The sequence below is a fragment of the Benincasa hispida genome, chromosome 9 (genome assembly GCF_009727055.1).
Source record: "Benincasa hispida cultivar B227 chromosome 9, ASM972705v1, whole genome shotgun sequence".
Lineage (NCBI taxonomy): Eukaryota > Viridiplantae > Streptophyta > Magnoliopsida > Cucurbitales > Cucurbitaceae > Benincasa > Benincasa hispida.
The window spans coordinates 14215027-14233548 of record NC_052357.1 but is presented as its reverse complement, the minus strand read 5'-3'; the positions used below and the strand labels follow the sequence as shown (position 1 = coordinate 14233548).

Genomic DNA, 18522 nt, shown 5'->3' with positions numbered 1-18522 from the left:
ATATGTAATAACTAACTTGTTATATATATACACTCTATGTCATATCAAATATAACACGTAACCTATAGTTATTATATTGTATCAAATACAATATAACCTATAGTTTTATTTATCTCAATAATACATGACATTTAATATAAATCATATTTATACTAAATTTAATTATATGAATCTCATCCATATAATTAATATTTGAATCACATCCAAATATTTATTTCCTCCAAAATAAACTTTATATTATAATGTATCGAATACATTATATTAATTATATCACATATAATTAACTTAATTAATTGTATCATATATAGTTAATTCCATAAATTAATTTAAACAATTCAAATTAATCTAAATTTAATTCTCAATAATCTATGTTGAGCTACAGATAAGACCTTATGGACCTATAGATTGAAGCTCCAATGGTACTTCGATAATTAATTAAGTTCTTTAATTAAATTACCCAACATCCATTAGCTGTCGGCCGCTCCACTAAAGACCGACAATTACAGTCTTCACACTACAGATATATTTCTGTGTCCATTAGATATAACTAGTCAACAATGTGACTTTAGTGGTAGCCTCAAAAGTCATCCATCAGTGTTTTTCCCTTATTTGGTGAGTTTTGACACTTACGCATAGTATTTTAGCGTTGGATTTCAGTTACCCACTACCTAATGGTTCCAATTATGTAGGATTTATCTTATTTGAACACCAACCAACAAGGTTTCCAATCATTTGGTTAAATTTCAGTGGGTAAGAATGTCTTAATTTTCTTTTTGAACTGGTTTAAGTTGTGTTAGATTGGTCTTTAATTCTTGAAAGCCTTTATTTATAGGTTTGAGATAGTTTCGAAACCATTCTGGATATCTTACAACAAGGACTCAAGTCTTTCTTAGTGAATTGTGGTTGTTAGAACCCCGTCTAGAGTGTTTCAAATTGAATATATATATTGTACATTGCTTTTTGACTTATGGGTATACCTTAATTCTTGTTTAGACTTAGTTCGAGGTGTTCCATTGAGGCTTAAATTTGTTTTGGGAACCCTTAGATCCTTTTGTAAGCATTTTATAAGCATTTAGGTAAGTAGAATTATGTCTTTCTGATTGTTTGTTTGTGTACGAGCATGTTGTATGATTTATTTGTATTATATTTAATCATGACTTACATTATTATGAATCTATGAAGTGTTCTAACTTGATTGAATATGTGTGGATGCTCCTTATGTTGATTTTAATATGTGAAACACGCTAAAATGCCATTCTATGACTTGGGTGATATGAGCAAGTCGTGGAGTTATTGGAACATAGTGCGAGCATGTTGTATGATTTATTTGTATTATGTTTAATCGTGACTTATATTATTATGAATTTTTAAAGTGCTCTGACTTGATTGGATATGCAAGGATGCTCCTTTGTGTTGATTTTAATACATGAAACATGCTAAAATGCCATTATATGACTTGGGTGATATGAGCATAACATGGAGTTGTTTGAACATATGCATGGTTATTATTGAAGGGCATGTTGTCATCTATGTGGTTTTCTATAAAGCATGTCAGAGAAACATCGATGGCCTTAGTTTTAGAAAGTATGAGATGTTATCTTGTGAGCTTGTGTGAGTGTTACAAAGGAAGTTAGGTCGGTATCGGGTGCCTTAGGTGAAATGGTTGAGGGGCGATATTCCACTAAAGGATTAAGAGAAGTATTGAGGCCTTGAGTACAAATGGTCAAGGGTAAGTATGATGAGTTTTGGGATAAGCATTGAGGCCTTGGGTAAAAATGGTCAAGGGTCAATGCGTTGTCGAGTCATCGAGGCCTTTGGTACAAATAGTCAAGGGGCGATGCATAGTCCGGGGCCCTAGGTAAAAATGGTCAAGGACTGAATGTTGAGCACCATAGAGAATATTTAGGTCCTAGGTAGAAATGGTCAGAGTCAATGGTTCTCGAAGGGGTCAATCTCAGACACTTATGGAGAAAGATCGGTTATGTGAATAGGTGAACTAATGTCAACTGTGTTTAATGCATTAAAGCTTAGGATGTGAAATTGAGAAATTTGTTTAGAAAGGTTGGTGAGAGTAAAGATGGAAGATTAATGAATTTAAGGAGTTCGAATTAAGATTATTTATGCCTTCTCTTTGATGATTTAACTCATGAGCATAACATGTCGTGTTGACATTGAATGTTGTATGTCTTGCTATATGTATATGTATATTTTTAGTGGCCTTCAGGTGTGGGCTACTTACCAGTACAGGTGTGTACTGACCCTTCAGGTGTGGGCCACAAGAGTATGACTAGTTTTGTGTTCTACATGGGATACACTGCCTTCACGCGGATGTCAAAGAAGTAACCAATTCTTATGCTCTCAACATGTGAAACAGAATATGTGGTTGCTACCTATGTATTTGCCATGCAATTTTCCTGAGAAATCTATTATAGAAGTTGAGACTGTCACAAGAGAAGGCAACCAAAATTTTCGTAGACAACAAGTCAACAATTGCTTTGACCAAGAATCCAGTTTTCCACAACAGGATAAGCACATCGATAAGTAGTATCATTATATTAAAGAGTACATTGGAAGAAAGGATGTGCAACTAGAATATGTGAAGACTCATGATCAGGCAGCTAGCATTTTCACTAAGCCTCTTAAGCAAGAATACTTCACAAGATTGAGAGATTTACTGGGAGTAACAAAATCAAGTTTAAGAGAGGGTGTTGAAATATAAACTTGATTTTAGGCCTAGTCCAAAACAAAAGCTCAATTTCTAGAAACTATCAAGTATTAGAATATTCTAGAGATATTACATTGTAGGAGATGCTTAGGGTAGATTGAAGAATTATCTAGAAAATATGAGAAAAAGTATAAATATAAAGAAAATTCTAAAGAGACATTTGTAACCATTAGATCATAATGTGTTGGTAAAATCTTAGGCATGGATTTAGGGGTGTCAACTAGTATAAATAGGAGGGATGTCCTACTATTTGTATTAAGCCAAAAAATTACAAGTGCTCAATAACACAAATAGCCTCTTTCTTCAATTCTCTCTTCCAAATTTTCTCCAACCTCCAAAAGTTTCTTTCCAAAAAAGCATACAGTTGGTTATTTACCTAAGTGAGCAAACGTGTTGAAAGGTTGTTCAACTTTATGGTGAAAAGAATGGCGAAGATACTTGGAGCAGAAGTCTCAAGTTTAGGGGAGCCTAAATGCAATAATCAAATATCGATAATCAAAGAACAATAATCAAATACCAGAAACAGTAGCAGTGCAAAAAGAGAGTCATCGCAATAGGGGAAAAATAATGAAAGACCAATAATCAAATACCAAAAACAGTAACAATGCAAAAAGAGTCATTGAAATAGTAGCAAAATAGTCAAAGACCAATAATCAAAGACAGAACAGACAAAACACTGAAATCAAGCATAGAGACCGATAATCAGACAAAAAACAGTTATTGAACAGAATAAATACATTGATCATCAGAAACTGATAATCAAAGACCAAGAATAGAATATTGAAATCAAACATAGAGCAAAATAATCAGAGTGAGCTGAAAAGATTTGTAAAAAATAAGCTTACATTTGTCCAAAAAAAAAAAAGAAGGAAAAAAATATATAGTGGCTCATCATTGGCTAGTGAAGAGAAAGAATACTTACCATTGGATCTGGTAACCCTACCAAGATCCAAATACCATCCTCCATCCTCTACCATGCTCCAAATGAGGATCTTCATCCCCTACCAAGCAAGATCTAAGCTCCAACATGGTTGTACGATTTTGGACTTAGATAGACATGAGGGACAACCAAAAAGATTGGGAACAATGACCCACCAGGAACGAGGCCGATAGAGAACAATGACGTAACCCTAAGGAGAAGAGATGAAAGGAATCAGAGCAAAATAATCGATGTCAATACCAAAGTTTGAAATATGGATGTCAATGGAAATAATGAGGTCTCGATTTTATGAAAATATTGATGAAAATTTTGAAAAATTTTATGAAAATTGATGGAAATTGTTATAATTAGTTAACAAAACTTTGATTATGAGTGAATTAGACTATATTTAATCATTTTTATAAAGTAAGACAACATTTAGACGTATATTGTAAAATATTTGTGTAAATGTTGTAGAAATTTAAAAAAATAAATAAATAAAATAATGAAAAATTATTTCAAATGGATAAACAGTTGAAAATATTTACAAGATATAACAAAATTTTAGAACTATCAATGATAGATGCTGATAGACTTCTATCAGTCGTCTATCAAGCCACTGATAGAAATCTATCAGTGTCTATCAGCATCTATATATCATTGATAGTTCTAAAATTTTATTATATCTTGTAAATATTTTGGTTAATTTTTCTATATTTAAAAATAACCCTAAAATAATTACAAAATAATATCGAATATTGAAAATTAGCTACAAAATTAAAGAATATGAAATATTTGCATATAAAATAATTGAAAATTGTTTATTATAAAATGATGTGGATAAAAAAATGAAAAATCATAGTATTAAGTTAACATAATAAGGATAGGATAATCATAACATTAAATATAAGAGGGATGTAAAAGCATAACATTAAACATAACACAACGTAATGAAAAGGAAAGAAGAAAAAGAAAACTCTAGAAGTAAATAAAACTTGAGAGAAAAATGAGAGGAATATTAGAGAACTTATATCAATTCAAGTTTTAAGCGAAATGATGTTAAAATTCAATGGAACAAATTTGAATGAAAAATTGTGGTTCATTAAAAATTTTAAAAAAATTATGATAAAAGAGAAAAAACTTCCATTGAGCTAGCATATCTAATTGTTAATTAAAAAGACTCGAACTGGAAATATCGAAATATCGATGGGAACTTCGAGAAATTGAGGAAAGTCAAAATTTCTTGCTACTGAAATTTCAAGCCTAAATTTCGACCAAAATTTTAAACTAAAGCAAATATCAATTTATATCGAGGAATTTTAGGCATTGCATCAATTTAAAATCTAAATTAATATTGGATCAATTTAAACTATGATCACTACAGCCCACTTAATTGTAACATTTTTTTGTTTAATATCAAATAGTCTTAGACATATGTATTAATGATTTTGAACATGAAAGACTAATAAAATGTCTAAAATTATTCAATTTTAAAATTCCAAGACTTTAATAAGATTTGGCGTGCAATATTTAGGAGAATAAATTAATTTCCTTATAATTTTCTTTAATGATATTCAAAACCACAATCGATTAAATTCGAGTCATCATTTATTTTTTAATCGAAGTTATATATCCGGATCAAATAGAACTATGAATAAAAATTGACCCCAAATCCATCGCTTAATAATTACCGAAGAAAAGAAGAAAAGAGAGAGAGGCAAAACAATACAGATGTAAGTGCGGATTTATCCCACATCGAATAATTACAGGAAATTGAAGGGAGAAGGTGAGTATAAAAACAGTGGTGTAAGGCTTCTTAAAGCATACCTTTCTCGGCCTTTTGGCTAAGATCAAGTGTAGTATCTGTTCTTATCAGTTTAATATCTGATACGTGGGTCATCGGCCCACATGATATTAAATTTATTTTTCTAGGGGGAAGGCTCACCATATAATAGCTTGCTATTGGGGCCTTCGAGCGTCGCCCATGCGTTGCACTATTGCTTGGGTTATGGCGTACCCCTCCAATCTTTAAAGCCCAAAATTTCTTTCTCACGTTACGATATTAGAGGAAATAGAGAAAACTGGGATTGTTTCTTGCCTAATGTCCTCTTTTTTATAAAAAGGATATTCGTCTTTAATGTTTTTTGTTTTCTTAAATTTAAGATTAAGATTAAAATTACTTTCGAATTATCTTCGTATCCGTGTAGTCATATGGTTCATAGTGTAGAACACCAAAAAAAAATTCTGCATGAACACCTGAATGAAATCTTAGGAAACTTGTTACAACAAAGATGTGAGGGTTGTATACTATGGAGCACAAATATGGTTAATACGACGATTTGTGCATTTCTAAAAAATAAAGAATGTGCATTTCTAAAAAATAAAGATACGGATACTGATACATTAAAGATACATTTTTTTTCTTAGCATACAAGTTAATAACAATAGCACAAAATAGAATACAAACATTGAAATACAATACAAAAAAAAATCATCTAAGATGTTGAAGTACAATAGTTAATAAAAACAGAAAAAATTAAAGGGAAAAGTAAAGTACAATAGTTAATAGAAACAGGGAAGATTAAAGGGAAAAGTATGAAGATAAACGAAGAACTTCTTCGTCGAACTGTTGAAGATATCCAAATAGTTTATATTTTGGTGGACTTTGTGGGGACTCAAATGTGAAGATGAAGATTAGATGATTCTAGGATTTAGTCTTTTATTTATTTTTTTTCTTTTAGTTTTGGACTCGAGTAGTTAGCTTTTTAAATAGGTTGCCTAGTTTTAGATTGTGAAATATTAGATGAGTTGCTTGTCTTTTTTCTTTAAAAAAAAGGTATGCGTAGAAATAGATATGTCAAATCGCGTGTCAGATACGTATCTAGAAAGTATTTAGAAGTATCGGTATCCGATACGTGTCTGATACGAATTCTTTGCCTCACATGAAGTATCTATGCTTCATAGATTGTATACATTATCTAGTCAAGCTTTATGTCCACCAAAGATTCTATGTGACCAACAACCCCACAATAGCACATCTCCACAAATAGTGTGATTAAAAGGATAGTAAAAAATAAATGGTTAAGGATACTCAACTCCACCTCGACAAAGAACACAATCACTAAAAATATATGAACACCGATGACACAATTTCACATTTGTAACCTACTCCTCAAAGCAAGTCAAGCTGTGAAAGAATGTGTTAGAATATTACTTTCAGACCAAAAGCAGTTATACCAAATCATCAAGTATCTAAGATGCAAAGGCTCCCTTCACAAACAATAGAAAAAGACTCAAAATATAAGAATCTTTAAACATAATAATTAAGGGCTGTTTGGTAACCATTTGATTTTTTGTTTTTGTTTTTGAAAATTAAGCTTATTTCATCCACATTTATTACAATAATTTGTATATTTCTTAAGTATAAATGGTTGAATTCCTAACAAAACTCCAAAAACAAACCAACTTTTTGAAAGTTACTTTTTTTAGTTCTCAAAATTTGATTTAGTTTTTTAAACAATTGGTGAAAAGTAGATAACAAAGAAAGAAATTTGGAGGTGAGAGTAGTGTCCATAGACTCAATTTTCAAGAACAAAAACAAAAAACAAATTAGTAGACCTAAATAAATACCATTCTTAATTTAGATATCAGACATCAAATTTCCAACAAGCTATGATTTTTTTTTTAAAAAAAAAATTAAAGTAACCATATGGAAAAAGAAAAACAAAAACTTGAAAAAGATCAAAACTAGTGAAGAACACGTATTCCTTTTGTTGGAAAAATTCACAAAATGACCCAAAATCCAAAAACTTTTCTACTACTGACTTTTTGCCCATGCGAAATTCCAAAATTACCCCCAGTTTTAAAAAAACCTTCAAACTGTTTGGTGAATGCGCGTCTCTATGAATACTTTACAACGATAGGGTCTCCCTCCATTTCGTTCATTTCCTGCTCAAAGCATTTCTCTTCGAAGCATTTTCTCTCGATTTTGCTCCCATTTTCTCTCCAAAGCTGAGCACTCCTTGCAGGTTTCTCGTCGATCGTCTCTACGCACTTGCCATCGTCGTCGTGATCTAAAAGGTGTGAGACTCTTTTCTTTAAAGAATGCATGTTGATATTTGAGGTTTGACTATCTTTTAGGGTTTAATTGTGTGTTCATTCGTAATCGATCGTTGAGAGAATACTAACCGATCGGATAGAGAATGCTAAGTGAGCATTTAGAGAATATTAAATGAGCATTTAGATATTACTAAGCGATCGGATAGAGATTACTAGACGATCGTATAAAGAATACTAGGTGATCGAATCGTTTAGGTTTATATCGTGCGATTGTTTAGACATCTGTTATGCGATCGATCGTTTAGGCTTATATCGTGCGATCTTTAGCTAACTGTTATGCGATCATTTAGACATCTGTTATGTGATCGATCGTTTAGGTTTATATCGTGCGGTCTTTAGCTAACTGTTATACGATCGTTTAGACATCTGTTATGCGATCATTTAACTAACTGTTACGCGATCGTTTAGATATCTGTTATGCGATTGTTGACTAACTGTTACGCGATCGTTTAGACATCTGTTATGCAATCGTTTAGCTAACTGTTACACGATAGTTTTTGTTATGCGATCGTTTAGTTTTTATTATACGATCGGTTAGGTTTTGTTATGTGATTGTTCAGCTTTTGTTATGCGATTACTTAGTTTTTGTTATATGATTGCTTACTAATTCTTGTAATGTACACAATTGTCAGATTAGTAAGATGATTGTCCTTGCTGAGAAATATTTTCCTGCTACAGTCGCTTGCCAAGTCCACAAAATTGCTCCTGTCATTAAGAAAAAGTTGACAGAAGAACAGATGAGACTGTATAAGGAAACGACCTTTGATCCTCTGTTAGATATATATCTTGTTTTCAATGGACAACTTTTGCACCACTTTCTATCAAGGGAGGTAGTAGATGCGAACCCAGACATTATTTCATTCAACATTATAAGGAAGAAGGTAACATTCTCCTATGAGGATTTTAACTTGATTACTGGGTTATGGCCGACCAAGGAAACAGTGGAAAGAGAAACAAGTGGTGAAAGGGTGCGAGAACTCATTCTTGGACCCAAGAACCCAAATAGAAAGGATAGTTCTTGCAAGGATGTGGAAATCGCCTTTGAGAACTTCAATTTTACCAATGACCAAGATGCTGTCAAGGTTGCATTGACACTGTTCATTGAAACGATGATGATTGGAAAAGATAAGAAAACCCAGTTCGTTAGCAATATATTTGGGATTTTCGATGACCATGATGTCTTCGTACATTATGACTGGTCTTCCCTCTTCTATGGACGTACATTGAATAGCATGAAGACTATCATGCGTGGGAAGAATGAGGCATATGATTCAAAGAAAGCAAAAGGTGATCACTATGCCTCACATTACTGTACAAAGTGATTCATACTTGCTTTCCAGGTATGTACTTTTGTTTCTGATTCACTTTAATATACATTTAACTTGTGTGTTATGTATGTGTAACAAAGTTTCCATATCGTAGGTTTGGGCTTACAAAATTTTATCCACATCAAGTAAGTTCATAGCCACCAAAGTCAACAACAATGAAATTCCTATAATTCTTAGATAGACTTATTCTCGTGCTTCATCTTAGTAACCAATCACTTCTGACTTGCTCATTTGTTTATAGTTTCATGCATTTTGACTTGTTCATTTTTTTATGTACAAACTATTGTTGTGTTGAGACTTGTACCTAATACAGAGAAGTTAAGGTAACATGAGGACTGACTTGAAGGAATTAATGTGGTTCCTATTGTTGGAGAAAGGAGGATTGAAGGGGTTGAACACTCCGTCAACATTCGTGAGTCCTTTGGGGGGCACGAAGAGCATGAACCCCATGTAGAAAGCTCTGTAAATGTGCAACGTATAGAGCCAGAACCACGTATGCTAGTTTAGACTAACCAAACAGAGTCGGAACCACATAAGCAACAAAAGTCCTCCAAACATCGTCATTCCAAATCGTACAAGATTCTTAGGGAGGAAATAGAAGTTCGAAAAGATTTGGCGAACTTGACTATCGTGGTCCGTCAGATGGGAGATACATTTACTGTCCAACATCATCTGATGGGCCAACAACTGAACAAGATAAAGATGATGGTCCATCGTCTGTGTGAGGTATGTATTTCTGTATAGTCGTTTAGATATTCTCAAATGGACGATCGTTTAGAATATCTATACGATCGTTTAGATTGTCTAGACCATTGTTTAGATTGTCTAGACCATCGTATATATTGTCTAAACGATCGTTTATATTTTTTAAACGATCGTTCATATTGTCTAGACGATCGTTTACATTTTCTAGATGATCATTTATATTATCTAGACGATCATTTAGATTTCATAGACAATCATATATAGTTTCTAAACGATCGTTTACATATTCTTAGACGATTGATTACCTCCCTTGACGGAATAATTCGTTTGATTTGTTCAGGATAGTAATAATACAAGGACTCATCATGATGATGGACTTCATGATGGTAACAATAATCAGGAACCTCATAATGGTGATGATCCCTCATAGATTAATGCATAAGATCCCCTTCAAACCCACCAAGAAACCCATAGTAAACAGCCAGTTGGGATGATCAGTGAGCAGTTCGAAACTGTCAACGATCAGGATCCAATATCTGAATTGATGGACACCTCTGTCAATGAACTAACAGTCAATGAACAGCCAGTTCCTCAAACTGCTAATGAAATATTGGAGTCGGTTGTGGGGACGTCAATTGAAGCGTTCAGTGTTAGGGTCTATTTCAATTCGGGGGCATCAACTGAAAAAAATGCCACTAAAGTCGAGGTACGACTATTGCATGAATTCTTAAAATTGTACTGCCGCTGATTTATAATTTAAATATAGGAAATAGGCCAAGAGCGCCGGAAAAGGAAAAAACCAGTCAAGTTCAAACCTGAGTGTTTCAAAAGGGGGAAGAAGTTTAAAACTCAACCTCAATCTTCTTCCCCAATATTCCAACCCCAATCTCTTAGCCCCATTCTCAACACATTCAGAAACAATTCAACCTCATTTACTCCAAGATCTCCTCAGCCCCAATCTAAAAAAGTTGAACCACCTATATTGGCATTGAAATCGGCCACTGGTGTTATCAATCTCAACCCCTTGGTCTCTGTACCTGAGTTCCCCGTAAGGACTGTTCGTTCCTATGACCCATGCTTCCCAATCCCTAATGTTCTGTGGAATGCATACAATAAATAGAAAAGCCATCATAAAACAAAAAACGAGAAGCGGACAGTAGTATAGACATTCAGGACCAAGGATTTCTTCAAAACGCTTGAACAGAACACGTGGGTGCTTGGAGACCGAGTATTTTTGTTAATATATTAACGAAGATCGATCGTTAAAAAATTTCTATGAGATCGTTCAGAAAATTCTATCGATCGTTTAGAATTAGAATTCTAATAACCGACCTATTAGAAACAATCTTTAGAAAATTCTAAGCGATCGATTAGAAAATTCTGAGCGATCAATTAGAAGTTTCTAAATGATCGATTAGAATTAGAATTCTAATAAACGATTGATTAGAATTTTCTAAACGATCGCTTATAAACTTCTAAACGATCGTTTAGAAAATTCTAAGCGATCGACCAGAAGTTTCTAAACGATCGTTTATAATTTTCTTTTAGTAACTTTTAAGCTCAACTTATACTTTTCTTTGTTGTACCAGACTATGGATCTCCTTTTGATGCACGTGCATCAGAAGTTGCACTCGAAACCTGATCTTTGTACGATTCGAGCTTCACGGTATGGAAATTTCACATATCTGTTAAAACTACTGTTAACTCAAGCATGTATTTACATCTTGCCTTTCCGAGGATGCTTTGATGGAGCTAGAAGGTGTTTCTCCTAAGATCCGGCCAGACGGTATTGACATAGAGGATGGCAAAGTGGTAGGCTGGTTGGATCAAGAAGCACACATGAGGTTTTGGGCGGACTCTCACTTCTTTCTTGACTACATCCTTGGACAGTACAAAGAATACAAACCAGCATAGACGAACGTTGACTTTGTATTTGGGCCAATGAACATCAAACAACAATGTCTTATGCATGCCATCGATCTACAGGGGTGCACAATCTTTGTATTCAACTCCATACTGAACTACATCGATGGCGACATAGTTGAGGGTCATCTGATGCTCGTGGCCAGAGCAATACTGTCCATGTTTATTTCTATCACATTCGACAAACAACATAAAAAGTTTAAGTACGGGCAACGGAAAGTTAGGAGATCGAATGCGACTCTCTAAGAGGGCAAGTATCTGGATTGTGGAATATTTTGTGCTAAACTTATAAAATATTGTGTAACTGGGGCTGATAGGGCTGACTTAACATGGGTGAATATGGGATTGTATAAGAAATATGTTGCCCAGTTGTGGGAAAATAAATATTTATGGTAATATTTTTTGTGATAAATTTTTGCTAAATTTGTAAACTATAATTGGTGTTGTACATTTAACTAAGCAAATACATAACTAAGCAATCGCCCAAAACTAAGTAAAAGATCATTTAAGATTATGTGCAAGATCGTTTAAGAATATGTTAGCGATCGTTTAGAAAATTCTAACCGATCTTTTAGAAAATCTATATGATCGTCTAATACTATCTAAACAATCACGCATAGTTAGCTAAGCGATCGTACATAATCAATTGAGCGGTCGCACACAAATAATTAAGCGATCGCGTACAAATAACTAAGCGATCGTACATAAATAACTAAGCGATCATCCAAAAAAATTACATATCGTTCAGTTTAGATGGGTCAGTGCCAGGTGTTATCAATGTTTGTCTATACGTTTTCTTGTTATATCCTCTCTAACCACATCGTGTACACCTATGTATTTGTCGTGGCTCCTCTCCAATTGAAGGTATCCTGACGGTTTGACGTCAACCTACACTTGCTACCTTTCGCGATTGTAGAATTGGTTCAAAATCTGGTCTTCGACGCCATTCTTGTCTATGTCCAACTGGGAAGATTGGTTCGGCGTAAACAGCAAGCACACACTCAACTGTAAACCATTTTGCACATAATGTTTGAACATTAATGTTTCTCAGGGTCGCTGCAGATATTGCATAGAAGCATGGGATCTCGATGCAATTAAACTCTATACAAATACATGTCCATGAACGAAGATCAACAACCCCCCAAATACCCATCGTCTACATTAATTATATGCATATCCACTGGGAAAACACAATATGTTCTAGACATCAATTCCGATTCCTTAAGAATACTCATTGCATATCAGTTACAATGTTTGTGCATGCCATGCATGTGTACGTCGGATATAGAACCAACCTTGTAGCCACTCGCAGATATGCTCTAATAGCTTTGTAATTGGTAGTTCTCGTGCATTTTTCAATACTCCATTGAGGCATTCTACTATATTTGTTGTCATCTTGTCATACCTACAATGGACTTGATAAACCCTTGCCCACCGTTGTAATCTAACCTCCTCAAGATAGGCCATCACACTAGGATATTGATGGAGCTTATAGACCAATACATCTGAAACTCAGACATTCTATAAGCTTTCGCCGCTAGGTAGAAGTGTGGGATTATGTCCTTATTCTTGATTTTTCAACCAAATTGTTTCAAATATGGTATATACATAGGGCATGAAATGCATCAGGCAATATATTTACAACAACCTTTGCAATTGAGATGTGATGATCTAATATAATCACTAAATTGGGAACATCTCCTATCGAAGCCTTCAAATGAGTCATGAACTAAGTCCGTGATGCATCATTCTCACCATCCACCATACTGAAGGTGATAGGATACATGTTGTTATTGCCCTCGATATACGTTGCTATTAACAACACACCTTTATATTTCTCGTGCAAATGGGTCCCATCAACAACGATTACTAGGCGAATGCAGTTTAGAAAACCCCTGATACATGGACCAAGCACCATGAAGACATACTTAAAATATTGTCCGTCCTCTACTTCAATCTCAAATGTCGTACCTGGATTTTCAAGCTTAAGTGCCTTGTCACATGCTTTAACAATATCATATGATCTTTCTGGTGACCCTCGTGTGAACACCAATCCGTACTCTCTAGTGCGATAAGCCCTCTCGTAACTTATGTTCACTCTATAATCTCGTCAGACGTCCTCAATTATATCCCTTGGACGGTATGTTCGATCAACTTGTTTGTATTTGGACTTGATTAAGTGTCCAATAACCCAAGTTTTTGCTTGTCGATGATTACCAATTCTCATTTCAAGAGAACATGTATGTTCGCTTGGATATTTCGTTACTTTGAAGGAATCACTTTCTTTCTTTCTTTTTTTTTTTTTTTTTTTTTTGCACGGACCCTCCACTTGCATTCCTCCACCGAACACCGGATAGTTAGCAAGCTCTTTGTTGACTTTTTTACACGGTAGTCAAAGTTCTTTCTTATTGCAAACATCGATAATTTAACTGACAAATCCTATTTCAAAAGAAAATTTTAAAGAGACATTTGTAACCATTAGATCATAATGTGTTGGTAAAATCTTAGCCATAGATTTAGGGGTGCCAACTAGTATAAATAGGAGGGATGTCCTACTATTTGTATCAAGCCAAAAAATTAAAAGGGCTCAATAATACAAGTAGCCTATTTCTTCAATTCTCTCTTCCAAAATTTCTCCCATCTCCAAAAGTTTCTTTCCAACAAGCATACGGTTGGTTATTTACCTAAGTGAACAAACGTGTTGAAAGGTTGTTCAACTTTATGGTGAAAAGAATGACGAAGATACTTGGAGCAAAAGTCTCAAGTTTAGGGGAAGCCTAAACTTTTCATTCGCAATAAGCTTGTGGTGAATCAAGATAGTGGAACTATCAAATAAGTATTCTTTTGTAATTGTTTGACTCTTCTAGTGTAACTCTTTTCATTTAGGCACTCTGCCTCCCACACGTAGGTATAGTTACACCAAACTATGCTACCAACTTTGTGTGTTGGCTCTCTCTTATTCGTCTCGTGTTACTATATTGTTTGACTTATGAGAACTATTATGGTAAAATTCGATGTACCTGTCATGTCAAATTAATTTTTTCTCAAAATTTTAACTCCCACAACTGGAAGTGAGAATATATATAAATGTAAAAAATTTTAAGATATTTTTTAAATTAACAAGAAGCTTTGCTTGAAGAGTTGCGTTATATATAGGGGTTGTTTGGGATGTAGAGTTGATATAGGATGTCTGGATTTCATATGTCTGGAGAGTTTATATGTCTATGTCTGTGGAGTTCATATGTCTGTGTTTTGGATACAGAATTGTTTTGTCTAAGTTCATATATCTGTGTTTGGGGGTACAAAGTTGATATAGGATGTCAAGGGTATCTGGTGTAGTTTTTCTAACTCTAAAAGAATCTGTTCAAATGATCTACTTGTTTGTTTTGAAACTTTTTTATACCATAGTTCTACCCATGGATTGTTTGAATAAAATTTTGATTGAATTTTATTAAGTAGACATATTTTTTTATAATCATTAATTATGGTCTAGATTTTAGTTCTGGATCTTTCCTTTCAAAATTCCTTTTAAACAAAAGTAAGTATTTTACAAGTTTGATTGCTATTAGCTTTTTTAGGAGGTTTAGATAACTATTTGGAATCATTTGATAAAGAAAAAAAAATTCTTTTAAACAAAAGCAATTATTTTACAAGTTTGATTTCTATTAATTGAATTGGGAAGTTTAAAACACTATTTGGAATCATTTTGATAAGAAAAAAAATTACTTTTGAACAAAAATAATTATTTTACAAGTTTGATTTTCTATTAGTTGATTTTGGAAGTTTAAACAACTATTTTGAATCATTTAGTAAAGAAAAAAAAAATCTTTTAAACAAAAACAATTATTTTGCCGGTTTGATTTCTATTAGTTGATTTGGGAAGCTTAAACAACTATTAGGAATCATTTGATAAAGAGAAAAATCCTTTTAAACAAAAACAATTATTTTACAAGTTTGATTTCTATTAGTTACAGATATAATACGATGTCTCTACTGATGGCCATTATACTTATTGCACAAAAAGTAACTATTTTACAAGTTTGATTTCAATTTTACACTTATTATTATGGAAATGTTCATTTTCTTTTGTTTAGATTTAAATGAAAATATCATAACTTCTCTAAAAACAATTTAATTAATGTAAAGTTAATTAAATTTATGAATCTCCAAATTCCCAAACTTAGAAGATTTTATGAAGGTGAATTTATAAATCTCCAAATTCCCATTTTCAATTTTTTTTTTTAAGAAAAAAACATGTCTTCAGACCTACAGTCAAGTAGGATGCTGTTATGATTTAATTTTATTTTTAAAAATAGGAATAACTATTTATTTTTTAAAACAGAAACCAACAATTAATTTTATGAGCTTTCAAATCTACAATTATCTACAATTAATTATTGCCCAATTTAGAATATTGTATGGTAATTGTATGACAAAAATATAACTATTGAGCTTCACACAACAGAAATAAAACAGTATGCATACAAAATGCCCAACAAATTATTAAATTCCAAACATACAATTATCAACGATATATGATGTTTATCAACAAAAAAGAAAAAACAAATGTACTGAATAAACAACAACAAAAAGTTACAATAAATCAAATGTCGAAAATATGTGTAAATAATCCAAAAAAAGTACTACAAGGGGAGTGAACTATAAAAATTGGTATATAACATAACACAAACCTCAAACTAACGGAAGGTTGGATTAGTTTGGGCTGCACAACAAGGACAATGAAACAAGTCAGTATAAAAAAGGGAAGAATTACTTAATAAAGGAACTTCTTTAAGAAAGGAATGTGAGGTTTGTGTAAAAGAAACAAGATAGTATAAAAGTTTTATACCTTTGTTACTCGTATGTTATGTATGAGTGGAGCACCTAAGGGTTGCAAGATCAAATTTGAAATTAAAGTTGAAACAAAAAATGATGGACACATTAGTATAACAAACCATAATAATTAAGAGGATAGAACTTTCCATACCTTAACACCTTCAACAGGTGAAAAAACACAATGGCACCCTACCACTAATCAAATAAACAAAAGTTAGAAAATGGAAAAGAAGAAAATAAAAAGAAAAGCATGGTTGATGGAAACAACTCACCAAATTGGGAAAAAAAACATTGGACATGGAGGACTCTTGAATTATTGAAGGTGGATGAGGAGGAGATTATATAGAGAAGAGAAGGGGAGGTGGGTGGTTCAGTATTTAATAGAAGCCCAAAAAAATCAGAATAAATTAAATATAGATTTGACAGACCACATATTTTACTTTTATAAATCATAAATAAATAAACTCAATCCATTTCATGATGTGGAGGTATTCTTCTTGTAATAAGACACGTTGGATGCTTGTTATACTCTAAAATTTCAGAAGAAGAGTGGATGTCCTTCAAGGATAATGAACTCTTAAACGTCATTCAAGAGGACAATGATATGACATCAATATTAAAATTGAGCTATAACCATCTCCCACCAAATTTGAAGCGATGTTTTGCCTATTCATCCCTATTTCCCAAAGGATATAAAATAAAAATAAAAGAATTGATTAGATAATGGGTGGTTCAACGTTTTATTTGATGTCAAATAGAAGAAAATCCATGGAAGATATAGGGAAGGACTATTTTAACGAATTATGTTGGAGGTTCTTCTATGCAAATTCGATGATATTGTTTGTATGCATGATGTGATGTGTGAGCTTGCAAAGAAGGTAGCAGGAAATAAACTATATGTACGTGGAAATCCTAATAATGATTATGTTGACAATGAACAAACGCGTCATATTTCATTTCACTATAAAATACAATCATGGCGGGATGTTCTATCTAAACTATGCAAGGCTAAAGGATTAAGAACAATCCTTCAATTATATTGTCCCTATGTGGAGATGAATGAAGTTGATAAAGCTATTTTAGATGAATTATTTTCTAGTTTTCCACGTTTGCGAGTATTAGATCTTCATTTCTCGCAAATTTCTATGTTCCAGGTTCTATAAAAAAGCTTAGACACCTTCGATATCTAGATCTCTCTAGAAATGATATGGAATTACTTCCATATTCTATCATTGAATTGCAAAATTTGCAAACACTAAAACTAACAAAATGTTATGAACTAAAGGAATTGCCAAGGGACATCATCAATCTTGTAAATCTCAGGCATCTTGTTTTCTATCCTTCTATGGAAGTAGCTCATATATCGGAAGAGATAGAGAAGTTGACTTGTCTGCAAACAATAAGTTCATTTGTGTTTGATTGCAGAAAAACCAAAATGCTATCGGAATTGAACAGTCTCAACTATTTGACAAAAGAGTTAAAAATCATAGGTTTAGAGCAGTTGAGGTTGACTCTATTTGAAGTTAGCTTGGTAAACCTAAAAGACAAAGAAGGTTGGCGAGGTTTAAAACTGGAATGGGAATTGAGCAAGGATGAATACGAAGGTGAGGCTGATGAAACAATAATGGAAAGCTTAGAACCACATCCAAATGTTGAATCCCTGAGCATTAATGGGTACACTGGAGTAGGATTGCCTAAATGGGTGTTCAACTCGCTTATGAAGTTAACTAAAATTGAAATTGTAGATTGCCATGGATTGCAACATCTGCCCAAGTTCCACCAGCTACAGGCTCTTAGAGCTCTACATTTAGAGGGCTTACCATCTTTAAAGTTCATAGATAAGAATGATCCATACTCATCATCGGTGTTTTTTCCCTCCCTCAAGTTTCTATATTTAGGAAATATGCCTAATTTGGAAGGATGGTGGGACTTGAGGGAATCAAGAGTAGTAGCAGGAGACACGTCTG

General features: G+C 33.2%; 1 protein-coding gene, 1 long non-coding RNA gene and 1 other non-coding gene across 3 annotated transcripts; 2 read left to right on the top strand and 1 right to left on the bottom strand.

Moving 5' to 3' along the window:
• The first annotated feature begins 5467 nt into the window (after window positions 1-5467).
• Window positions 5468-5666, top strand: LOC120087400. Its single transcript, XR_005484538.1, has one exon. It is a non-coding gene; the product is annotated as a U2 spliceosomal RNA (small nuclear RNA).
• Window positions 5667-8404: 2738 nt separating this feature from the next.
• LOC120084553 lies at window positions 8405-9085 on the top strand. The gene has a single exon (XM_039040352.1). The coding sequence runs from the start codon at window positions 8405-8407 to the stop codon at window positions 9083-9085; it is 681 nt and encodes a 226-aa protein (XP_038896280.1).
• Window positions 9086-16243: 7158 nt separating this feature from the next.
• Window positions 16244-17208, bottom strand: LOC120084720. Its single transcript, XR_005483757.1, has 3 exons — window positions 16828-17208; window positions 16569-16750; window positions 16244-16442 (listed from the first exon to the last, which is right to left on the bottom strand). It is a non-coding gene; the product is annotated as an uncharacterized LOC120084720 (long non-coding RNA).
• Between the last annotated feature and the right edge of the window lie 1314 nt (window positions 17209-18522).

Excerpts from the sequence above, each read along its gene's own strand:
- LOC120084553 (XM_039040352.1), top strand. The coding sequence starts at position 8,405 with ATGATTGTCCTTGCTGAGAAATATTTTCCTGCTACAGTCGCTTGCCAA.